The sequence below is a fragment of the Astatotilapia calliptera genome, chromosome 22, assembly GCF_900246225.1.
Source record: "Astatotilapia calliptera chromosome 22, fAstCal1.2, whole genome shotgun sequence".
Classification (NCBI taxonomy): Eukaryota; Metazoa; Chordata; class Actinopteri; order Cichliformes; family Cichlidae; genus Astatotilapia; species Astatotilapia calliptera.
This window is the reverse complement of record NC_039322.1, coordinates 7,507,224-7,532,077: the sequence shown is the minus strand read 5'-3', so window position 1 is coordinate 7,532,077 and position 24,854 is coordinate 7,507,224. Positions and strand designations below refer to the sequence as shown.

At 42.3% G+C, this 24,854-nt stretch overlaps 1 protein-coding gene across 18 annotated transcripts in view; it reads right to left on the bottom strand.

Annotated features, from left to right (window-relative positions):
- Positions 1 to 710: 710 nt before the first annotated feature.
- The window catches only part of pleca (plectin a), a 105,035-nt gene continuing 80,891 nt past the window's right edge, over positions 711 to 24,854 (bottom strand). For 15 of the 18 annotated variants that reach the window (XM_026156754.1, XM_026156757.1, XM_026156755.1 and 12 more), the window contains 28 exons: positions 23,695 to 23,810; positions 23,246 to 23,352; positions 22,795 to 22,914; positions 22,591 to 22,686; positions 21,933 to 22,060; positions 21,257 to 21,350; positions 21,008 to 21,162; positions 20,481 to 20,847; positions 20,045 to 20,122; positions 19,702 to 19,863; positions 19,507 to 19,611; positions 19,309 to 19,404; positions 19,027 to 19,152; positions 18,692 to 18,844; positions 18,337 to 18,491; positions 18,118 to 18,244; positions 17,345 to 17,528; positions 17,155 to 17,175; positions 16,411 to 16,568; positions 16,143 to 16,321; positions 15,900 to 16,038; positions 15,456 to 15,812; positions 15,161 to 15,244; positions 14,971 to 15,075; positions 14,299 to 14,397; positions 8,939 to 12,286; positions 1,602 to 8,546; positions 711 to 1,509 (listed from right to left, as the gene is read on the bottom strand). In XM_026156754.1, the coding sequence (XP_026012539.1) occupies positions 2,349 to 8,546; positions 8,939 to 12,286; positions 14,299 to 14,397; positions 14,971 to 15,075; positions 15,161 to 15,244; positions 15,456 to 15,812; positions 15,900 to 16,038; positions 16,143 to 16,321; positions 16,411 to 16,568; positions 17,155 to 17,175; positions 17,345 to 17,528; positions 18,118 to 18,244; positions 18,337 to 18,491; positions 18,692 to 18,844; positions 19,027 to 19,152; positions 19,309 to 19,404; positions 19,507 to 19,611; positions 19,702 to 19,863; positions 20,045 to 20,122; positions 20,481 to 20,847; positions 21,008 to 21,162; positions 21,257 to 21,350; positions 21,933 to 22,060; positions 22,591 to 22,686; positions 22,795 to 22,914; positions 23,246 to 23,352; positions 23,695 to 23,810 (13,057 nt within the window). In that variant the 3' untranslated portion in view covers positions 711 to 1,509; positions 1,602 to 2,348. The remainder of the gene's footprint in view (positions 1,510 to 1,601; positions 8,547 to 8,938; positions 12,287 to 14,298; positions 14,398 to 14,970; positions 15,076 to 15,160; positions 15,245 to 15,455; positions 15,813 to 15,899; positions 16,039 to 16,142; positions 16,322 to 16,410; positions 16,569 to 17,154; positions 17,176 to 17,344; positions 17,529 to 18,117; positions 18,245 to 18,336; positions 18,492 to 18,691; positions 18,845 to 19,026; positions 19,153 to 19,308; positions 19,405 to 19,506; positions 19,612 to 19,701; positions 19,864 to 20,044; positions 20,123 to 20,480; positions 20,848 to 21,007; positions 21,163 to 21,256; positions 21,351 to 21,932; positions 22,061 to 22,590; positions 22,687 to 22,794; positions 22,915 to 23,245; positions 23,353 to 23,694; positions 23,811 to 24,854) is intronic. The other 3 variants (XM_026156756.1, XM_026156759.1, XM_026156772.1) reach the window with 1 other exon arrangement.

Here is a 24,854-nt window from a genome sequence, read left to right as displayed (position 1 = left end):
TTTTGGTATGTTTAATTTTTTCCGGACAATTCCAAAGATTAACCCTCCCTCCCTCTGTAACTGATACACATTTCAATCCAGTTGCAGACTGAGCATATGAATAAAATGTAAATGAATTTGGTTTAAATTATGTATTTCTTTTCTCATAACTTTTTTAAAATTTTATTTCAATCTATAGCTAAGGGGATGAAGTTTTGGCCATTGATGCATTACATCCATGCTGTGGCTGTAGCTCAGGTCGCAGAGCAGGTCAGCCACAAATCAGAAGGTCGTGGTTCAATCCCAGGCTGCCTCCTGGCTGCTTATGCCAAATATCCTTGGGCAAGATACTAAAAAGCTTCTTGGATGAGAGGTGAAACGTCTTCAAGCAACTTAAAGAAGTCCAGATGCTTTTCTTTGCAAGCTCCTTTGACTACGATGACCTGGATGACTGAGAACCAGCAGTGGTCAGAGGGCCTGGTGGCGCCAGTGTCCGGCAGCCTGTCAGTGCACTTTGTAGCTGTGGCTACTTTCTCCACTGTCATATAAAGACTACGAATAAAAATAAAGTTTAATTATAGGATTAAACCCCCAGTAAACTAGTCTATATTGATGTACTTAAAAAAAAAAAAAAATAGACCATGCACCGACATTTTTAATCAGTGAATGTGTTGCTCATAGTTGACTGAAAACTGCTAAATATTCTTCATTGCAATGAATACACTTGAGAAAACATTTCATTTTCCTGTTTATTTACACAGGGTGGGTGTTACATTAAAATTCCTCATCACCATTTTTATTATAAATACACCATTTTAAACAAGGCTTGACGACCCTCAGTAAAATACATCCTTCAAACCTTTCAAAATATAACAAAACAAAACGCTTTAATGGATACAGATGGATTTCATTTTTGCACCTTTTAAATGTTAGTTATTCATGCACGTTTAGAGTATGAAAATAAAATGATACAGATCCATTGTGTTTACAAAGGAGATTTAACTGAAAACAGCTATACGTAGTGTAAAATACAAATACTGGGTCTGGTGCAAAGCTTAAAGGTCTTTCTCAAAGAAATGCTAACTCATGGCTTATAGCAACTGCGCTCTGTATAATCGTCAGTATACTGTACAGACATTATTTGCCTTTGAAGGGGGAAAAATACTTGAAGTATTTGTGACATACTGGAACAGACTGTAAAAAGGCTTACCTGATAACACACTATTTATTAAATTATGGATAGCACTGCTTTTTCAGTCAGTTTACAGCATGAAACGTCTCCTAATACTCATCAACCCAGTAAAGTGTTAAACAGTATTTTGCAGGCACTTACAAAGCATGGTTTAGGCCTTTATTTAAATGAGTTCAAGGTTGGATGCAAGTTTCAAAATGGTCCACTGTTAAAACAAACTGATAAAATATTATATGCGCAAATGTGTTTCAGTGCTGTTGCATAAAATTCTTGATTACAGTGAAGGTCAAAGTCCAAATTACACCATGGGTCTCTGGAAGACATCTGAGCAAGGTGAACTGTGAATCAGAAGAATTCAACACAAACATTAGACTTCCCTGAATTACACAATCGCAAAATGTAAGTAATCAAATCATAAATGTCTACCTACCTTTTAAAGTGTCCAGAAAGGCTGGAATTTAATTGTGTTGGTCTTGAAGTTTGATGTGTAAAGTCCAGAAGTGTCTGACGGTGTTAATGGTCATATTAAGCTACATTATCGTTTCATTTGTGGGAGCTTGCTCTTGGAAGTCCAGGTTTTAAGACAGACAAATGGGAATGGAGAAGACTTCAGATACGGGTAGAGTCTGTACGGCAGTGTTGCCCAGGAGACAAAAGATCTTGAAGCTTGGCATATCCTTAAAGCGGTTTTATTAATCCTCAGGAGACTCAATATTCTGCTCTGCAGAGTTGCTTTTTATCTTTCTTTAGATAAAATTTTCAGAAATATACACATGTACAGGAATTTGAGTTTTTACATCCAATTTGGTTCTAACAGTTTAAGCTAAGGGTCATGAACACTTTTGGTTACAGTGTAACACGGTATTTCATTTAAGTGTTTTTGGAACAGTAAATGCTTATGATGTTAAACTTAAAAAATATCATGTATACTTGAAACATCTGTGATAGATACTGAAAATAATGAGCGGTTGCTAGCTGCTTACAGTACATAATCAGAAAGTCTGATGAGAAAGCATGAACACTAAATGTAAATGTGACATATACAATAAACAAAATTATTCAATTTGAAAGTTATGTAACAGCCCCATGCAGAGCAGAATAAAGGTAGTCTTTATTCCACTGAGAGTTAGGCATCTGGTGAGCATTGTGGCTTTATAGCACATCCTTCCCTTACAGATCAGTATCTGCGGCCATAGCTTGGGGAACTGTAGGAAGAAGAAGAGAAGGTTGTTGTGAAGCTTGATCCTGTAGCATCCATGCTGCCTCTTCTGGAGCCTGACCTGGAACCAGTTCTAGAGCCAGACCGTGAACCAGAAGCAGAGCCAGACCCACTGATGCTATAGGGACTGTAAAGGCCTTTGCTTGACTGAGATGAGGCTTCAAGTAGTCGCAGACCAGTTCCCTCCTCTGTCATGCTCCTTTCAATTGCATCCTTGTAGGAGATCTTCAGCTTGGTTTTAGGGCACGTGAGGTATTTTGAATATGCACTAACGTCTCGTAACTTCTGTGCAGTGCGTGCATCTAAGGTGCCCTTCCTCAAGGCCTCATCTATGGAGACTCTGCCTGTAGCATCCGGTTCAATCAATCCACCGGTGAGATACTGGACCTCTAGGAACCGTTGTCCGGCCTCATAGTACAGCCAGCCTTTCTTTAGAGCTTGGGCTGCTGACATTTTGGTTTTAGTCCTTGGATCTTCAAATCCATTGTACGCCTTCTGAGCTAAACTGATACGGTCCACCATAATTTTATCCACAAGCCCTTTATTCATTGCATCTGCAACTGAGAATTTCTCTCCAGTGTTTGGGTCAAGGATGCCTCCTGTGCAGGCCTGAGCTTCCAGCAGCCTTTGACCTGTTATATTATCAACAAGGTTTCTGTGGATGGCCTCTGTGACAGACACCTTCTCTAATGTCTCTGTGTCTAAAATACCAGCTATAGGGCCAGTTTCCTCTGTTGGGTCAGTCCATGTGGTTGCTGGTGTTTTTATGGAAGGTATTGGGCTCATGGGGTAGGAAGAAGAGGAGCCAAAGGAGGATGAGCGTGATCTGCTTCCGCTCATATTTCCAGATAGCATGTCTGCAAATTCTGTGATGGACAGCATTCCTGATCGATACTGATCCAGGGCCGACTTATCAATCAAGCCCCTTGAGATTGCATCATCGATATCATACTGTCGACCAGACCTCCTATCAATGATCATGGATTTCACAACTCCGTCAGATGAAGTGATAGTAATTTCCTCCCATTCACACTCCTGCTCTGCAAGTTCTAGATAGGTCTGGTGGTCAATAAGTCCTTTCTGATACGCTTCATACACAGACATCTCTTTGCCAGACTCTGGATCGACGATGACAACCCTTCGTTTGCGAACAGAAGATTTGGACGATGTCTTTCTCTCACGCTTCTTTTCTTTCAGTAGCAGAAGAGCAAGGCCGGTCTCTGGGTCTATCATACATCTCTCCATCAGCTGCAGGTAGGTGAGGTTTTCCTCAGTGTTGGGGTCAAAGAAGCCCTTGGTGTCATCAGAAGGGTCAGTGAGGATACCATTCATTTCTTCGTCAAAGAGGCCACGTTCATAGGCTGTTTCTACTGGCAATCGGAGACTCTCTTGTGGATCAATTATTCCACCAGTAGCGATCTGAGCCTCCAGCAGACGAATGCCATGGTCTTTCAGAATGAGTCCCTTTTTCATTGCCTGGAAAAGAGAGATAACCTTGCCAGAATAAGGGTCTTTGTAGCCTGTCACAGCTCGCTCAGCTGAGAGGAGTTTGTCTTTAAACTCTGGACCAACAACACCCATTTTAACAGCTTCATTGACATTTAGTTTTAGGTTCTTAATTGGATCAATTACATAACCTGTGGCAGCTTGAGCCTCAAGAAGCTCAAAGGCAGTCCCTGGTCTGATCATGTTTTTCTTCATCGCTTGGTAAATTGATAGACGGTCTTTGCTTGATTCTACAAACACACCAGCAATACAGCTGGTCCCCTCAAGGTACTTCTTCACATCCCTGCTGACCTCCTCCACTGTGATGATCCCCTCAGTGAGATCACTGTATGTCTTTTGGTTGATAATCTGCGAGCGGAGCAGCTCATCCACAGTGATTTGTTTTCTTAGACCCTTAAAGAGAAGCCTTCTGTCTGCCAGTGAAAGCAGCCGCAAACCACTTTCTTTATCCACTCTGCATCTTTTCAGCAGCTGAGCATAGGACTGTTTCTCATCTGTTGTTGGATCAGTATAACCTCGCACATCCGCAGTAGGCTCAGTTATTCTCTCTAGTGTCTCCTTGTTGATGTATCCACGCTGCATGGCAACATCTATGGGGAGATGGAAGTAGTATTCAGGATCCATCAGTCCTCCAGTGGCATTCTGGGCCTCCAAAAGCCTTAAGGCATAATCCTCAGATATGAGGTCTTTTTTCATTGCCTGAAAGAGAGAAATCACTTTTCCAGTGTATGGATCCTTGTAACCTGTAACTGCTCTCTCAGCAGAGAGAAGTTTATCATGGAGTTCAGGACCTACAAGCCCCTTACGTACAGCTTCATCAACTGTTAGAAGTTCGTCTTTAACTGGATCAATCATGAATCCAGTCGCAGCTTGGGCCTCAAGGAGATTCAAAGCAACTTCGGGCTTAATCTTTCCATTCTTCATAGCCTGGTAAATGCTGATCTTGGGAGGACTGTCTGACATAATTCCAGCAATACAACCAGTGCCAAAGAGGTACTGCTTTACTGTTGGCATTTCCATTACTTCCCGAATATTCATCTTTTCTTGTTTCAGAAGGTTGTATGTGTGCAAGTCAATAATTCGGGCATTGTACAGCTCATCAATCGTAACCCTTCTTCTGATTACATCACATGACATACTCTGCTCAGACTTTAGTGTCTCCCTTTGTTCAATTATTTCAATGATGACAATTAGCATTCTTTCTCTTGTGATTTGCCCCAAGCGATACTGCTCCATGAGGCGGCGCCTCTCTTCTGCTGGAAGAAAATTTGAGTTCATGACTTCCCAAATGGTCATACTCTTTCCTGCAAAACTCTTGAGTGGGATGTCAATTTGAGTATTAGCTAGATCTGTTTGGGCTTGCTCCTCTGAGTACTGGTAAGACTTCTCAACAGGAGCAGGAGATTCAACCTCTGACAGGGGGAGGTAGCACAGACCAGTGTTGGGCTCTCTTTTGCATTTCTCCAGCAGCTCCTTGTAGGTCACTCTTCCATTGGTGTTGGGATTAGTGAAGCCCTTAACATCACCTGTGGGTTCACTGAAAGATTTAGCCATTTGTTTGCTGAAGTAGCCACGCTGAATGGCCACATCATTGGGAACACGATGGCTGCTAACTGGATCAATTATCCCTCCAGTGGCAAACTGGGCTTCAAGAAGAGGAATAGCATGCTCCCTCAGTACAAGCTCTTTCTTCATGGCTTGCAACAGAGAAATTTTATTGCCTGTATATGGATCTTTGTATCCTGTCACTGCTTTTTCTGCTGAGAGGAGTTTCTCGTGAAGCTCTGGACCAACGACTCCAGCTTTCACAGCATCATCTACAGAGTATTTCAGGTTTTTGACCGGATCTGTTATGAAACCAGTTCCTGCTTGGGCCTCAAGTAATGTGAGCCCAGTGCTCTGTTGCAAAATACCTTTTTTTATTGCTTGATAGATGCTTAACTTTTCATCTGAATCTCCCATTGCGATACCATCAATGCGGTCTGTGCCCCGCAGGTACTTCCGGACTTTATCAGTTTCACTGACTTCTTTGGGTGTCTTTTTACCATTTTGGAGTTGCTCAAATGTAGCCTTATCAATGATGTTGGAATCAAGTAATGAACTGGCAGTGACTGGAGCCCTTAAGCCTTCAAAGCAGGCCTCTTCTTTTGTTTTGTCTTCTTTTTCATCAACCATTGTTATCACAATCTTTATCAGCTTTTCAATTGTCACATAACCCATTCTGTACTGGCGAATAAGTTCTATCCTTTGTTCCTCAGTGATGTATTCAGAGTGTATGATTTCCCAGATTGTGACTTTCCTCCCTTTGAAAGGTCCATACTCCAGTTCCATGGTGGCTTGGTTCAAAGCTTCCTTTGTTTTAGCTTCTGTAATCTGTTTGTCTTCCTTTGGCTTTGGAGCCTTCTTTGAGAGAGAGAGCAATGGAAGTCCAGTTTCTTTGTCTATGACACATTTATTCAAGAGCTGAGCATAAGTTGCATCCTCTTGTGAGTTGGGATCACAGAAGACCTTTGTCTCGTCTGTGTTTGTGTTCAAGGTCTTGCCGACTTCTTCGTCAAAATACCCACGCTTGCAGGCGATTTCATGTGGGATGCGATAGCTTTTAATGGGGTCAATAATTCCACCTGTTGAAAGTTGTGCTTCTAGCAGACGGATGCCATGTTCTCTCTTGATAAGGCCTTTTTTCATGGCTTCAAATAGAGATACATTTTTTCCTGTGTATGGATCTCTGTAGCCACTGATAGCTCTCTCTGCTGACAGAAGACGCTCATGCAGCTCTGGGCCAACAAGACTCGACTTAACAGCTTCATCAACGGGGACTCTTTCATTTTTTACAGGATCAATTATAAACCCTGTTGCTGCTTGAGCTTCAAGAAGATTCAAGGCCGTTTCTGGAGAAAGTAATTCTTTTTTCATAGCTTGATAGAAAGGCATTTTCTCCTTGGTTGGTTCATAGAACAGTCCAGCAATGCTGGGCGTCCCATTCAGTGCCTTCTTCACAGGATCCATCTCAGAGATCTCTTTAACTGTTATCTTTCCATTACTCAACTTGTTGAACACATCTTTGTTTATAACCTTGGACTCTAGCAGTTCATTGGCAGAGACTGGAGCCCTCAAGCCATTGAACACATTTTCCTTGTTCTTCTCCTTGTCTTCCACAACAGTGATGACAATTTTGATGATCTTTTCCACTGTGATCTTGCCAGTCTTGTACTGACGGATCAGCTCTCTTCTTTGTTCTTCTGTGAAGTATTCTGAATTTATGACTTCCCAAATGGTGACAGTTTTTCCTTTGAACTTTCCAAAAGGAACATCAACGTTTGATTTACTGAATATGTCTTTAGTCTCCACATCTGTGTATGTTCTCTCTGTTTGAGCTGCTTTCTCTGTCACTGTTAATATCAGCAGGCCAGTCTCTGCATCCTTGTTGCATTTTTCCAGTAACTGTTTATAAGTGAGTTGCTCCTGTGTGCTTGGGTCAATGAATAACTTGCAGTCATCGCTGGGATCGCTGAGTTTTTTGTTGATATCTGCATCAAACTGACCCTGCTTGTAGGCTGTTTGAAGGGGAACTCTGTGGCTGTTGATGGGGTCAATAATGCCACCAGTTGCAAGCTGTACATCTAGGAATTTGGTGGCCTGATCCTTCTCAATAAGTCCCTTCTTCATGGCCTCAAAAAGAGAGATTTTGGCTCCAGTAAAAGGATCTTTAAAACCAGTGGCTGCCCGCTCTGCAGACAGCATCTTGTCATGAAGTTCAGGGCCAATTAACTCCTCCTTAACAGCCTCATCTACAGACAGAAGCTTGTTTTTCACTGGATCAACAATGAAGCCTGATGCTGCTTGAGCTTCCAGGAGCATTGTAGCAGTGTTTGGAGTAATCTTCTTCTCTGTCATGGCCTGATAGAGACTCATTTTTTCTTTGGAAGGAGTCAGGACGCCTCCAACACAGCTCTCTCCCTTAAGATATGCTTTTAGCTTCTCTGTTTTTCCGAGTTCTTGTACAGAAACTTTGCCCTTTTTCAATTTATCAAATTCCTTCTTGGTCAAGACACCAACTTCATGAAGCCTTTCAGCAGGAACCTTCTCTCTTATTCCGTCAAATGCCAACATTGATTCTCCATCTTTCTTCAGCCCATCCTCAACAGAGCCATTGAAAACTTTCTTTGTTGTTCCTACCATTGTCATAGCAACTAGCTGTTCCTCCGGGACCTCATCGGTCTGAACTTCGATTTCTTTTGTTGTTGATGAACCCTGCTTTGAAGCAACCTCAAGATTCTGAAGTCTCTCTCTGAGCTTTTTGTTCTCCTCTTCCAAAAGTTTTTCTTGTTCAATCCTTTTCTTTTCTAGCATGTCCAATTCTCTCTCTCTGTTTTTCATCTCTGCTTCAGCCTCCTTTTGTTTCTTTACAGCTTCATCCATAATGGCCTGAAGTTTCTTCCTTTCCTCGTCCATTAGCTTACGCTGACGTTCTTGTTCATCTTTAAGAGCCTTGGCCTTGTTTACTTCATCCTCAAACTGCTTTTCAAGCTTCTTTTTCTCATCTTCAACAGCCTTTTCTCTCTTCAACAGGACATCCTTCTCAGTGATGAAAGACTGCTGAAGTATAGCTTTCTGCTGCTCAATTTGTGCTTGTTGGGCATTTTCCATCTGTTAAGAAAAATATATTTTTTTAAAACGGCAGTAAACTGTTAGTGAAATATCACTCATCAATAAATGCATCTTAGATATTTGAAGAAATAACTCAGTATATCTATATATTTAAAATATCAATAACACTTTCATGTCTCTATGAAGCTACGGTTAGCAGTTAGTTAATTTAGCTAGACTGGGTACTGCTAATCTAGCTTTGCCCAATAAAAACAAAATTCAGCCCCTTAAAAAAAAACACACACACACATATTGTACTGCTACTATATCCTTCTGTAATGTATTTAAGCATGCTAACACAAACACTCTACTGTCACTTACATGTTTAACAGGACAATATTAACTATAAGCGTCTTTAAACTGAATAGCAGTGTTAATACAGGCCACAATACCTCTTTAGATTTCTTCTGAAGCTCCTCTGCATCCTTTTTCAGTTTCTCTTTCTCCTTTTCAAGGTCTGCTAGGGCTTTCTTCAGGTCATCAGCTTCTCTCGTGCTCTGTAGCCTCTGTGTCTCCAACTTCTGCACAACGATTTCTGTCGTTTGTTTTTCAGTCTGTTGGAGACGAGTTTTTGCTTCGTCGGCTTGCTTCTTGAATTTCTTTGCCTCCGTTTCAGCTTTAGCTTGAGCATCGCTGAGCTCTTTCACCTTCACTTTCAGTTTCTCTGCTTCAGCTGCAACTTCAAACTGCCTCTTTCGCTCGGCTTCCAGGGATTTCTGGAAATCCTCTGTCTCCTTATCAAGGCGCTGTTGGATCTGTTGTTTGTCCTCCAAAAGTTTTTTAGCTTTTTCCTGTGCCTGGTCCTTCTGTTTCTGGAGTTCCTCTGCTTCAGCTTTTAGTTTTGTAGCCTCTTGGATGGCCTGCATTTTCTCTTTTAGCATTTTCTCTGCAAGTGCCCTCTGTTCAGCCAAGTCAGATTCAGCAATCTGCCTTTGTCTGGCAGCTTCTTCAGCTTCCACGCTGAGTCTAGCAGCTTCCTCTGCAAGGCTCTTCATTTTCTCTGCTTCCTCTGCAAGTAATTTCTGTGTACTGTCTTTGTCCTTCTTCATCAGGCGCCGGTTTTCTTCCTCAATTTTGAGCTTAAGCTTCAGGAGTTCTTCCATCTGGATCTTGACTTTCGACAACTCATCCTCCACCTGTGCTTTTTGCTTGACAGCGTCATTTACTTCACCTTTAACTCGCTGAAGCTCTTCATCCAACACCTTCTTCTGCTTATCAGTTTCATCCAGCTGAAGTTTAACCAGTGTCAGTTCCTTCTCCACCTGCGACTTCTGTGTAAGTGCTTGTTCTGCCTCTTTTTTGTGCTTGGCCATCTCTGCATCAGCCTGCTGCTTCTGCTTTAGTGCTGCTTGCTCAGCTGCAGCTCGCTTAGAGGCCTCTTCCTCTGCTTCTTTTCTCAGTTTCTCTGCATCCTTCTGAGCTTTGGCCTGTTTAGCGGCTTCTTCTTCTGCAGCTTTCTTCAGCTTTTCAGCTTCTTCTGCTTTTTGGCGGAGCAAGGCAGCCTCTTTCTCAGCTTTCTCTTTGGCTTTCTGAGCAGCTTCTGCAAGTTTCTTAGCATTTTTGAATTCGTCTTTAAGCTTCTCCTGAGCAAGGCTATCTTCTTTATTCTTACTGAGAACATCTTGAGTTTTCTGCTCTGCGGCACTGCATTTTTGTGCTGCCTCTTTGGCTACAATGACCTGCTTTTCTGCCTCTTTCTCAGCTTGCTCTTTCTGCTTATTCGCTTCTTCTGCGTTCTTTTTGAGGCGTTCGACTTCCTCCTGAGCAGCTTTGCATTGACGAGCTGCCTCCTCTTCGGCTGCAGTTATCCTCTTCACCTTCTCCTCAGCCTCTTTCCTCTTCTTCTCTTCCTCTGCAGCAAGCTTTTTTAGTTTGTCTGCCTCTTTTTCAGCCTTAAGTTTGCTCTTCTCAGTCTCATCTGCAAGATACTTCAGTTTCTTTAATTCACCCTCTAGATCTGACTTCTCTTTTGAGGCTTTCTCAAAGTTGATTCTGATGATATGAATCTCCTCTTCGACCACCTTCTTTTGCCTCAAAGTTTCTTCCACAATAGTTTTTTGTCTCACCAGCTCAGAGTCAGATGAGCTCTTAAGGTGTGTGATTTTCTCCTCAATCTCTAGCTTATGCTGAGCAGCTTGGTCCTCCAGCAGCTTTCTTTGATAAGCTTCCTCCTCAGCTTTTCTCTTTAGTCTTTCATTCTCTGCTTCTTTAGCTTTGAGGGCGATTTCCGCTTCAGTCTTTAGCCGAGTTGCCTCATTGATAGCAGACAGTTTTTCCTTAAGGATTTTTTCCGCCTCAGCTCTTTGCTGGGCTGCCTCATCTTCTGCAGTCTGCCTCTGCTTCTTCGCCTCTTCGGCGACTGATCTCAGTCTAGCAGCTTCCTCAGCCAGTTGTTTCATTTTCTGCGCTTCAGACTCAAGAAGCTGTTTGCTCTTTTCTGTGTTTGACAGTGTCACCTTCTCAGCTTCAGTCTTCATCTGTAGCAGAGCGTCCATTTCACTTCTGACTTTAGCCAGTTCGTCTTCGAGCTGTTTTCTCTGTTTTTCTGCAGCATTCACCTCGTTCTTCAAACGCTGGAGCTCACTATCCAACAGACCCCTCTGCTGCTCAGCATGTTCAAAGTCAGCCTTTAAGCGTATGCATTCTTGCTCTGCAGAAAGTTTTTGTTGGGCTATCTGTTCAGCAAATTTCCTCTGTTTTTCCAGCTCCGTTTCTGCATTCTCCTTCTGTTTAAGTGCAGCATCTTCAGCTTTAGCCCTTTTCTTGGCATCTCGCTCTGCTTCAACCTTCTGCCTCTCTGCTTCCTCTTGAGCCTGACTCTTCTTTTGAGCTTCCTCCTCAGCTTGTAGCCTCAAGCGGAGGGCTTCATTGGCTTTCTGTCTCCATGTTTCCAGCTCTTTCTCTGCTTGCTCCCTGGCTTTGTTAGCTTCTTCTTGTTGTTTCCTGAGTTTTTCGGCTTCCTCCTGTAGCTGAAGAACAGTTCCCTGCTCTTTCTTGAGGGATTCTTCCAGTTTTGTTGCCTGTTCATTGAATGACATAGCTTTGGTTTGCAACTGTGTGGCAGCAGACTTCTGTGCCACCTCTTCTACAACTTTAATCTGCCTCAGTTTTTCCTCCTCAGCCTGTTTCATGCGCCTCTCTGCCTCTTCGGCTTGTAGTTTAAATTTCTGCAGGTCATCCAGTGCTTTCTGCTTTTGTTTGGCTGCCTCTTTTTCGGCTTCAGATTTACGCTTTAGCTCATCTTCAGCATTTTTCTTTTTCTGAGTCTCCTCAGTCACCTGTTTGCGAAGCCTTTCCGCCTCGTCTTGAGCAGCCTTCCTGAGCTTCTCAGCTTCAGCAGCTTTGTCTCTGAGCTGCTGTAACTCAGTCTCAGCTGTGCCCTTCTGTTTCATTGTTGCCTCCAACTGAATCCTAATTATGTGGATTTCTTCCTCGATCTTGGTACGACTGATGAGCGCCTCTTCCAGCTGCTGACTCTTGGACTTGATCTCCTGCTCTGACAGACTCTTCAGCTGATGCAGCTCCTGCTGAATGTTTTGCTTCTGTTTTTCAGCATCCACTGCAACGTCTTGTCTCTTATTGGCCTCTTCCTTCATCTTTAACTTCAGCTCCTCGGCCTCTTTCTCTGCTTTGGCCACAGACTTAGCGTGAGCTTCAGCCAACTGTTTCTGCTTATCTAATTCCGCCTGCATCTCTGCCATCCGTTTCCTCTCCGCTTCTTTAACTTTTTCAGAAGCTTTCTGCATTAATAAAAGAGTGAAGGGAGCTGCATGTTAGAGGTTTTAGATTATAAAATACAACTATAGGCATAGTTATGGCTAAATATACACAACACAGATTTTTAACTGGAGAGATAATTCTGCATTGGGAAATGCTTTTCACGTTCATTTAACGTATGGCACACAATGTATGACACTTTACTTCACAACACCGGACAACACTACAAGTTGCTTTCATGCATAATCTGTGTAAAAAGTCTGGTAATATTATACGGTCATTATTATTGTGGAGTTGGTAAAAACAACTGCAAATTCTGTTTACAAGTGAACTCATCACAGTGTTAATATTTTGAAGGTGTGGAGGTTTTGTTGCTGGTGATGTATTTTAGTGAAAAACTTGGATATGTAATCGCTAGAATTTAATTCAGTCACAATTTTATACATTTCTCTCCACCACTCATTGATTTTCTTAACATAAATAGGTTTATTGAAAAGTGTAAAATAATAGGAAAGAAAATAGGCAAATGATAAATAATTAGCAGCATGCAAAAAGTGCCGAGTGCAGATTAAATAATCAAACATATATATTTTTGCAGCAATCGGGATGAAAAGAACATCGAGCGTAGTGATGCAGCAAACACAGCATGACTTCATGTAACATTTAACACAGCAAGCTTGGATTTAAATGCACGTGACATGACACAAATCCAAGATCCCTCAAGTCTGAGATGAGTTCTGTTAGATAAGAAGGTGTTGTTGTGGTGACTGATACCTACAAGGAAGGTTCAACACTTTAGAAACCTGTCACATTGACCTTTAAACTGACGTCTGGTTTGAGAGAGGAGCTGATTTCTTTTGTAATAGAACATAGTTTCCACATTTTATTTGCTAGAGGAAATCATTAGAAGCAATCACTCAACTGTCATTTATCAAGCTCCCTTGTTCATAAGGGGCTGCCACAGCAGCTAGCTCTGCGTGTTTGATTTGGCAGATTTATCGGGCACAACAAGTAGTAAAATAAACAACAACAAAAAAAAAAAAATTGACTGGCTTTGCTGCTTGTCTTTCTCTTTAAAACTAATCTTTGAGTTTTGGACGTGTGAAAACACCGCTCCCATTCAGGGATTTTAAAAATCTAAAGGCTAATCAGAATGTGAAATCTTAATTTGCTGTGGTGCTAAACAGTACCGTCAACAATCAGCTACATTATAATTTGATTTATTAAGGCAAGAGAAACAATTATAATAGCTTGCAAATCTCATTAAATGACAATATCTAGACTTCCAAAACCAACATCTTACAGTAAGCTGATGCTCAGCCAGAGAAATTAAAGTTCCTAAATTATTACTGAACCAAGAACACCGTCAATAATGAAAGATTTCCAAATACGCGTGAACCTTCCCTTCACTACAGACACGAATCTGACGTGAAGACGAATGAAATGGGCTGAGAGGATTGTTTTTAAATACCTGGTGCTTTGGGGTTAATTCATCTCTTAAGCACGTGATTAATACTCATCATGACAAAGCACTGGCGAGCAGGTCAAAGGGATCAAACAAAACAGAAAGTTAGAAAGGAAGAAAAAAGGGCGGGGAGGGGAAGCAAAGGTAAATTTTAAAATAATGCATCTGAGAAGGTAGGAAGCCTGAAGCCTTTAAAATACGAGTGTGGGGGGTTTCAGGAAGAAATGAAGAAGTGATTATCAAATTTAAATTGTTGGAAAAGCAGTCGAGCAGTTTGAAAATGTGACTGAATTCAGGGCCAAATCACAGTCATGTTTACAGATCGTGTGAAATGATTTGGCTAAATACACATAGTGTCGGGGAATGAGAGACATATAGCGTAGTGGGGATGTGATGTGCGGTAACAGTAGGATGAAATTGTTTGCTTCAGCACTGTATGCCTAAAATTATGTCTGCACTCTTGGTAACAGACACACAATTTTGATGCTGTTTGATGGAAAACGATTTGCCATACATTACATTAGTGAGGACTTAACTGCACTGTTGTGTCTACTGAGTGTGCACACTTACCTCTTCTTCCTCCAGGCGGCGCTGTGTGTCTGTGATGAATTTGATGAACTGACTGGTGAGAGTCAACAGCTCACTGTAGCGTGTTCTCAGCGTAACATACTGAAAAAAACAAAGTAAAATTCACTTCACTAAATCGAATGAATGATTATTCTTTTTTTAGTCATATATCCTCATATGCGATGCTCTCCTCTTGACTTTTAATGTGAGGAGAAAGCAGAATGTATTCCCAAAATGCCAAAATGGGCAGAGGTGACAATTTCGGGATAATCATTGAGTTAGTTTCATGTTTAAAGAACAAATATGCCTGATTAACAGTCTTCTTCAACATAATTAAATACAAGCAGCTTATAGATCTTTATTGAAGCTGCATTTAGTTTCCCTTCTGTTAGTTTCCATCATGTTCTGCTGAGATTTGCACAGATTTTTCCTGTTGGCAGCTAAACACAGTGACAGGTTAACCATCATGAAAGCTTCCCCTACTTCCTTCACAGCCAGACTGTTCAAAAACTGTTGGTCCTGCTGTGTCTGACTGTTGAAAGCTAGAGTCAATCAAAACATGTCCCGATATGTTGGACGAGGAATAAGAAATAAACACGCTGTTCAGTCCACATGAAGTGGAACACCTGGTCCACCTACTGCTGGCAGCTCAACAGCTGTGTTTGTAAGGCCTACCTCCTGAATGATGTTATCGGATGCACACTCCATTTTGGGCTTTTTCAGAGGAGATGCTATGGGATCCTGGAGGGCTTTGTAGGTCAAAATCTGGAACTCGTAGTCCTGAAAACAAGAAGGGGGAAAAATTAATGTTAAGTTAAGCAGCAAACTTTTATTTTTTTAAAAGTTGAAAATTTTCAGTATTTACTTTGACAGAGTCGATATAAGCCTTTGCATTTTTCTGGCAATTTTCAACCTCCTCCTTGTTTTTCTCAATTTCTCCCAGGAGTTTCTGTAAATATGATTTAAAACAGAGAATATATCATGATTAGAAACTATTTCAGTGCATACTTCACAAACCAAGCATGATTCACACCAGGGGAGTCAAAAATATAAGTGGAGTGAATTTTTTTATTTTTTTGTGACACCCCAGTGAACACCAGAGGGCATGATGACTCTTCTACGCTTTGCCCCACACAACTTATTCTTTCCCTTTACAATACCTTCTCCTGTGCCAGCTGCTCCCTGAGAGCCTTGCTGTCCCCGATTGGCACAGCCTGAATTTTCTCCTGCCTCTGCTTCGCTTCTTCGAGCCAGCGGATGAGCCACTCGTAACTTTCGCGGTAGGAGTTCATGTTGCGCCCCAGGAGGCCGAGCTCCCGCTGCCTCAGGTCCATCTGTGCAAACACAGCTTGCCACCGCTCCAGGAGGCTTCCGACCAGTTGACGGTAATGCTCCAGATCAGCATCGCGCTCGCTGTGAATCCTCGTCATTTTGTCATTCATAGCCGTCGCCCTCCTAAGCTCGTCCTGCAGGCGGTCGAATATCACCTGGTTGGCCTCTGCTTCGGCACGCATGGACTGCACACAGAAAACAGCAAAATTACCACAAAAATGAAGCAGTCTGACACAGAAACAAACCTGGAAAATGCAGAAACATCTTGATACCTTCAGCTGACTGCGCTGATCCTCCACTTCCTTCTCATCACCAGGAACTTTACTGACGTCGCGCAGACGAGTCTCGTAACTCTTCAGCGTGTCTTCTGCATCTTTAGTGTTTCTGATCACGACATCGATCGTCTTCAGCCTGAAAACAAGATGTTCGCACTTTAGGAACAGCAAAAAAACGCAAACACATAGCTGTGGCTTAAAATCCATCAGCAAGTTCTTGGGAGAATCGCTAAGCCTCACTTGTCCAGGTAGACCGAGGAGAGGCCGTAAACATGATCCATCTTCTTCAGAGTCATGTCCAGTTCAGAGCGCAGCATCGGGGCGGAGCTGGACTGCTGAGGAGAAGCCAGAACCTCCTCGGTCTTTTCAGCAATGGAGCTCAAGTCGTTCTTCAAGCCCTCCAGCTCAGACTGCACTTTCTGTTACAAACAAACAGGAAGATAACTTGCTAGACGACCACTTATTGTTTACTCATATTTATTTCTGCATTCATCTTTGTGTTTTGCACCATTTGCTCTGCCGTCTTCAGGGCGCAGGCTTTCAGTGGTTCCTTGTCGACAGGCTGGCGGAGACGCGTCACCGTTCGATTCTCGCAGCCTTCCAGCCTCAGCCGAAGGTCCTTGATCTTCGTCAGGTAGGTTTTGCACACAGTCTCGTCTTGCTCTCCTAGTTGGAACAACACATATTGGATTTTATATGTATTTAAAAGACGACTAAATCTCTTTATATAAGCCATTTTTAGCAATTTAAGAATTTGAACTAACTGTAAGAGGTGCAGTATTAGTTTCAGGATCCTAAAAGTTAAAGCAGTTATTTCACAGAATTGCCTGTGTTTCTCTGGATGGTTAAATTTTTGTTAACCAATTTAATCTCCTAAGAATAAAAAAAAATTCTGATTTCTCAAAAAAAATCATAAATCTCATTAAGCTAGATTAGAATTTTCCATGATCTGCAAACTGAATGTACTTCTTCATGCATTAATTGTTCCATGTTGGCTATATTTCATATGTGTTAATTTGATCAATTAAGTGCTTTTTCCATTCGTTGATTAATAGTGGGGATCAGCTGCCATTAAAATCCATGCACAGAGACAGGAATGCATTGATAAGTGATGTTAGGAGGGATTCCCAGAATCTATGAGGATGATTAAGTTGATTGAGGTGAAGCATGAAATGAAACATGACAGAACAACAGCTCTCAGCCAGTCAAAAGCTCCTAGCGCACATCGGCCACTTTATTGGAAACACCTTACCTGCTCTGGGTGGCACATAGTCTGAAATGTGAATGCAACAGTCAACTTACACACAAATGACTGAAACACAACTCGTGCAAATGAGAAATGATTTTTTAAAAATATGTAAACAGAACACAGACATGAAAATGTTTCAGGAAATGCTGAGGTGATAAAAGAAACTGATGTTTCAGAAAGAAACTGTGCAAACCTTGCTCTGCAGAGCTGACCATTGTGTTGTAGTGCTGGTTGGCTAGGTTGTAGTTGGACTCCACCTGCATACGATCCTCAGCCCCAAACATCTGGGAGTCCTGGCTGTCTCTCAGGAAGTCCTGATAGTGCTGCTCCAGGTTCCTCAGTGCTAGTCGGTACTCCTCCACCCTCAGCGTCTTAAACTACAGTGGTAACAAGGATGGTGGCTGATATCAAACATTATGAAAACAGCAGTTCAATAGAAAGCTGGGTCTGTATGTACAGTACCGAGGAGAGTGCAATTATCAACTATAAACCAAGTAAAAATAATGTTTCATAATGTTTTTGAAGAAAAATCAATTGATCGTAACAACAAATCTGCACATGCATAATCGTTACCTATCAATATTTTGGGGGGAAGTTTTTATGAACTGTTTTGACAGCAAATTGATATACTAGAGAATAACTAATGTGTACTGTTCTGTTCAGCAGATCTACTGACAGGATCTTGAGTTAATCTTAATCTGTCTTACCCAGATATCCTTCCACGTATCCTCAGATACCATCTAGACATAGTTCGCACTTCCATTTCTGCATAACATGTGCAGCTGAGTAATCTTTGAAGTTTTGCTGTCTATTATTAGCCCCATTAGAGTTTTTCTGCCTCACAGGCATAAATCTAATGTTATTGCAACATGAGGTAAAATGCACCCCAACAGCAGTCATTTCAGCCCTGCTTTCATTGATACCACCAAAAACTATTTTCCGAAAGGTTTCACATTGTGCTGTTACCATGCTGATGTTCCAGCTTTTAATGATGTGGATGTCTCTCATCAGGTACTGCCAGGACAGCAGGCTCTTCATGTCCACAAACAGCGTCTGCCACATGTTCTGCAGCCTCTGGAGGTTTCCGTCCAGCCTGAAGAACGTGAGGTGGAGGTTAGTCTCCAGCGTGTGCACACACAAACGTGCGCATGCGTTACAAATTCAGCCGGGTGTTCTTTGACTCACCCGGCAACACTGTTCACAGCGTCCCTGTTGGTGGGTGGAATCAGGAAGCAGATAGATGGGACAGACGCCTCGTTGCCTTTATCATTCAGCACCTTCCACTTGTAGGGCTGCGAGTTATTCAGCAGAGCGCATTCATCGCCTCTGTGGACTGTGATCTGGAAGAAGATGAAAACAGCAGCTCATAACTGGCTGGTCAACAGTCAGTCTGTTTTTGCATATTCTAGATTTTACTGTATATTTTTTTTAATGTTATGTCCTTTCAGCGTAATAGAAGTGAACCAAAGCAGGACACAAGTTGAAACTCAATTAAGAATTTCACACTCACCATAAACAACTTAGGAAGTCTATGGCTTACCTCCATCTGCTTGAAGTCACAAACAGCCTGGACGGGCAGTTTTCCCTTTATCGGAGTAGCAGGGTTACGTGGTTTCAGCTGGACGATGGTCTTGGCTCTCCGCTTCAGGCCTTCCAGGTGAGTTTTGAACTCATTCAGTTGCTCTTTCTCATCCTGGGAAGAGCACATAAAATTCTCAAACTCTAATTCAATAATTCAAAGACATGCAGCCTAAAACGAAGCTCCCACAAACAGAAGAGTAAATATTTCATGCTGCTTTAACGGTGTGGATTTGTTTGCCAGTTCACAGTTTCTGGATGAGCTTAAAGGAGCAAAACACTGGTGAATAAACCCACAGCTGCATCCTGAAGCAGATCTTCCAGCCGTGTGACCGTGATGGTGCGGTCGCAGGTGTACTTCCTCTTCATAGTGTCTTGGATCTTTTTAATCTTCTCCTCTGCCTCCTTCACGTCAGAGAAGAACTGGATCGAGAGAAAAGTAGACCAATTAAGCTGCAGTGGTTTAAAACACATTAAAAACCTGCAGAAAGGGACAGATTTAGTGACGGCCAGCTAACTCGCCAGACATGCGGAGAGCAGTCTTTAAGTGTGGATACCTTGTCATGCTGATAATCATACCTGATAGTAGGCAGTGTTTTCTTTCAGGTGAGTTTCAATGCAGCAGCACAGCTGGAGGATCCAACTCCACTGAGTCTGCAGGGCTCCAGTGAAGGCCTGAGGAAGAGGAAGGATGGAAGGGGAGAGAAGAAAAAGCACATATGAGAAGAAAATAATAATTTATATTTAAAGTTCAACAACATGTGCTCAGCGTCCCACCTCGATGGTCTTCTTGGCTGGGTGTCCGTCCCTCAGCAGTTTGTCTCCTGTGGTCTGGACACCGTTCACTTTCTTCTCCCGGAGCTCCAACTCTCTCATCAAACCCTGCTCCACAGAAACGACAACCAATCATATCAGTACCATCGTCATAACAAGAAATGAGAAACCCACAAGAACATCTCAGTATTACTGTACCGAGTAGTTTTCTTTCTTGGCTGCCATGTTGGTGTTTCGCTCGCTCCAGTCGTAGTTCACCTCCTCTTCCTCTTTCTCATTCAGCCACATCAGCTCTTTGGTTGCTGCAGTGACAAAGGCATGAAGCTGGTCCATGTAGCGCAGGCGAGCCTTTGAGGAGTTCTACAGTAATGGTGACACGTTAGGAAACATTTTTGCAGGGTTAGGAAGAAAACTGGATGGTATTTAAAACATCAAGGAAAATTTTCAGGGTGTTTCTGAACTTCAATGAAAACAGCTGTCGAGTTTGACCTCTCTACAAGACAACAGTGTTTTTTGATTTTAGCGACTCGTTCGTATTTACCAGGAGCTTGCCGTATTGTAGCTCCAGTTTTCCCAGATAGTCACGGTAAGCAGCTTTGCTGGCAGGTGAAATCTGACTCTGGAACAGATGAGAGACGCCGTAGAAAGAGATCATTAAGAAGAACTACTGATGAGAGTTCAGTCTGTTCAACAATTTCCACAGAAAGTCCACATTTCAGTTCATAACTACCCAACACGTTTTTTGCTTGTCATTGCTGGTGTCTCATTTATGAAACATAAGGCTTCCAGGTTAAATCCACCTCTTTGCAAAATCTCATTCTTTTACACAAATTGCCGGAAAAATCCAGGATGTGTGCAGCGATTCAGAGGTGGACACTAAGCTAACGCTCTACTGCCAAATACCAATTTTCCTCCTGAGATTAAATCTCTCTCTGCCTCATCTACAACACTGTCGCAGATACTTGGTGCCAACATACCTCATCAGCCTTGGCTCTGTCTATCTTGGAGCGGAACTCCTCCACACACTGATGGAGGCCTCGTTGGCTGCCCAGCTGGGACTCCACGCTGGGAAGGTCCGAGCCCCACTGCCCTTCGTCCACCCGTCGCTGGTTTTCCTCCACCCAGCTCAGCAGATCCTGGATGTAGCGCAGCGTGACTTCATCCAGCTCGGGCCGCACCCTCACGGGGGCCTGCTGCAGGACCTGGGCGCTGTGGACCTGGGTCGTGTGGACTTGGGTCATGGGGATCTGCGTCATGGGGATTTGTGTGATGGTCACACCTGACTTGAGGCGCAGATTGTACTCGCTACGGAGATTTACAAGCCGCTCATGGAGGCGATAAACTCTAAAGACAGAAACATGTGATAAAAAAAAACGTTCATCAATTTAAAATGTAAAGTTCTAAGATTCACTAGTTTGACATTTAAAGTAATTAGAAAGGAAAAAATTGACTAATTAAATTGATTAAATCCCATGATGTCTGTAGAGCTTGATTTCTTTTGTACCTGCGATACATTTGTTCAGCTTGAAGGTGGCGTCCATCTTTTAGCAGCTGAACGTCATTGAAGAGGAGGCGGATCATCCCTTCTGCTTTTTCCAGATCTGCCTCCATCTCTGCTGTGTGCTTTGCAGGTTTCCCTGAGCTCATCAGCCTCACATCCTTCAACAGACAAGTTTTCACATCTCTTTATTTTACTGCAAATAATTTGCACAAAGATGCTTTTATTGGCTGTCCTTAAGAGTTTGTGTCTCACCGTCTGCAGCAGAGTCTCCACCTGGTTGAGCTGCTCCTCGCACACCCCTGACTCCATCTGGACCTTGCTGACAACCCTCTGAAGTCGCTCCAGCCTGCAGGGAAGATGAAAGGTCAGAGGTCAGAAAAGAATTCAAACAGTGCAAACTGACAAGCAGGGATTTCCCTACAGGATACTTTCTCTTCTTTCTCAAAAGTAAAAATGTTAATAATAATTTAAAAAAGAAAAACTTTGAAAGGATATATTAAAGCACTCACTCCGTCTTCTGGCGGAATAAATACTTTAACGCATATCCCTGATGCATGAAAGCCATGTTGTTGCTCCTTTTTGAGCTGTGTGTGCCCAGCAATGCAGAGATGATCTGAAACAACTAAACTAGAAGCTGTGCCCTCCCTTCCTTGTGATTAGACAACAACTTTATGAGAGACTATTTAGTCTAAGGCTATTGCCATGGAGACGACACAGCCATCATGTGTTTGCCCTAATATGATCTGTACTTACTAATCCACAAAGCCGACTCAGTTTAATTTTATTGCCAAAGTGGACGTTATCATTAGGAGATGAGTCATGCTCGTGGTCAAACTGGAACAGTTTCCTCATGCTTTGCGGTTTTGCTGCCGTTTTGTGCTTTGGCAACACAGCGCATGTGATGAGGTTTGGATAACAGCCTGGTTACCTCTCAAATTCAGTCCTGAGGAGACGCTCCCTCTCCAGGATGGCGACATGCAGACGACCCCATTCCTTCTCCACATCTAAAGGGTGATAACCTGGCGGCACTTTGACCTGACCAGCCTGAACCGCACCCTGCGAAAGATAACAAACAACATACAAAAAAAACATAAGATAATATCTGTGATCATTTAAGGCCTCAAATTCTGCTCAGTCTCAGATTATTTATCTTAAGCGATAATTCTGTGCTCCAGGGAAAAAATAAACATTTATAAAACTGGGTCTAATTTATTGATGGTGGGAAGATTTTCCTTAAAAGATTTTCAGACTGAAGGGGTACGCTCAGTGGGCCGTGGACATAGCAGTATTTGGAAAGATGTCCTTTAATTTATGTATTTTTTTAGTGACTTTTGTAAGCGTGGAAAAACAGGTGGGATTTTAGTTTATTACTGCAAATAAATGGACACTATTTTCTATTTGTTTTGCACTTTGCTTTTGCAAATCTATCTTCTTTTTATCTGTCGTTTACAAATACAGAAATGTATTTGGAACCAAGACTATTTGTTATGTGCTGCGGTTTGGTGGGATAACTATTTAAAATATTAGCCTTTCATCCCTTCATATTTTTTGTGACTGCTGATTTTTGTTCTGCTGGGAAATCTCACCTCAAAAGACTTGAAGATGTGTTTGGAGCGGTTCTTGTCTGCCTCTTTGGCAGGAAGCTCCGTTTCCTTGAACTTCAGAAACTGACGCCAAAGAACCTGCAGATGATAAACGTAAATAACAAAAGAACAAAAAACACGTTGATCGTCAGCTACTTGATCTGTGTCACACTGATTCTTTCAGATTGTAGGACGCGATCTAGTCACCTCAATCTCTTCGTAGCTGGTGGGGAACTTCCTCTCCTCAAAAACGAGGATGTGGTGTCTGATCCACTGCAGCAGCATGGTGACCAGCTCATAGTACTCCTGCCAACGCAGCTCCAGCTCCTGAAGCACAGATGTTCAAAATAATTACATGCTGATGTTTTCCAGATTGTCCACATGTGATTTCTTTTGTGCTAAATTTCTCAGGCTGCAACTTCAAAATTAACAGGATGATCATTTCTATGTATTTTACATATTATAATAATAATAATAATAATAATAAGTAAATGCAAGCTTATAATGACTATAATGCAAGCTCAGGGCATTTAAATAAGAATAACTCTTAATATTGCATTTATATTTTGCATTTTACTGCTGCAGATAAAAGGCGGCACCCGAGATGTTGCCTCTGCTGCTGAATAATTAATCAGTGATGACAAAAAGGTGGGCTCACATTGGCTTTGACACCATCCTGGACGTCTGGTACCCTGGGCATGGCATCATACAGAGAGGACACATATGTGATGATGGATTTCTCATCTGGATGGGGCACATCAACATCTGTACAGAGCAACAAAGACGGAAAAAAACTGTCATGTTTCAGGGAAATGAAAAAGATGGATGAGTGGTGACTTGAAGTTCCTTAGCTACCAACTTGAATACCAAGTCTATTTGTGGGACCTCTGAAATATTAAAACACAAAAACACTCACTCATGTATTCGTTCCTGTTTTGCAGCATATAAATATCAAACTATTAACAGCTAATACGTAGATTTCCACTCGTACAGCAGTGCAGGCAGGAGAATTAAAGGAAAGGGAAAACGCTTTGCCTACAATTAAAAGTGACTAAACTCATGCTTAAGTGTTCCCTAAACTAAATGTTTGAGGGTGACTGTGCTCACCTTCGGGGTCCAGCAGTCTGGTGACACCCAGCTCTCTCTCTGCCACGCTGAAGGCCTGCTCCAGGTTCTGCTGGTTGGACTGTCGGTACACTTGACTCATATCGATCAGAGAGGGTCTGCAGGCAGTAATCAGCCAGGAAGAACAGTGAGCGGAATCAGAGCAATACACTTTATTACTGCTGATCCAGATTTGATTTAAATGATAGATGACGGCAAGAAAACATGAGGTTAATTAACAAGGTTGGGCTTAATCTGAGTGTTAAATTATAAAAAATGCCCTAAAATGTGCAAAAAATATCGGTTTTCAGTATAAATATCAGCAAAAATGCTTCTGAAAACTATTTAATAATCCCATTTTTTTCATGAAAACACTAATTGATAAATAATCTCTGAAGCTCTATTGACAGGTTAAAATGATACAAGTTACATATTTCATGAGTCAAGTTGCTGGAGGCTAGCTGGTCACGTCTAGTATCTCTATTACAATATGAAGGGCAGGCAAAGACAAGACTTGCTACCACAATGAAGATTAAAATTAAACAACACAGACAGTTTTTTTTCTCTGTGCACTTTGCCAGGAAGTTTACCGCAATGTAATAACATGCGGGAACAAGCTCAGAGCATCTTAAGGGATCAAAATCCAATAAACTTCAGAGAGAAAGGTTGCATAAGGACACAGAATATCCAGTAAATTCTCCATACACTTCCACAACTCTCTGTATGTAGTACTCCTTTTGGGGTTCTCTGTCACCATAGCGCGCCTGTCTGTAGGAGTGTCTTTCTCTGCTCAGGTGCATGACGTGACGCTCTGATCCTAGCTCCTGCTCCTCGCTCTGGGAGCCTCGACTGGGGCGGGCACATAAGCTGTGCGAGCTTTGACCCGAGTCAAATGAGCTCTCGGTGGGAACATCCTCACAGAACATGATCACCCGCTCATCCAGGTCACTGAGGGAGCCCAACGTGCTGCTGGAGGCGCTGTTCAGACGCCTCTTCGAGCGGAACTTTCTCTTCAGGCTGTGCATCGTAGTAAGAGCCAAGTTTCCAAGCTTTGATTTTGCAAAAGCAGAAGCTAATTAAAAAAAAAACCCAAAACGTGACGCAATGGAAACCAGTTAGAAATTCCAGTCTTGCCGCTTCCTGCTGGGATCCAAATAGTTATT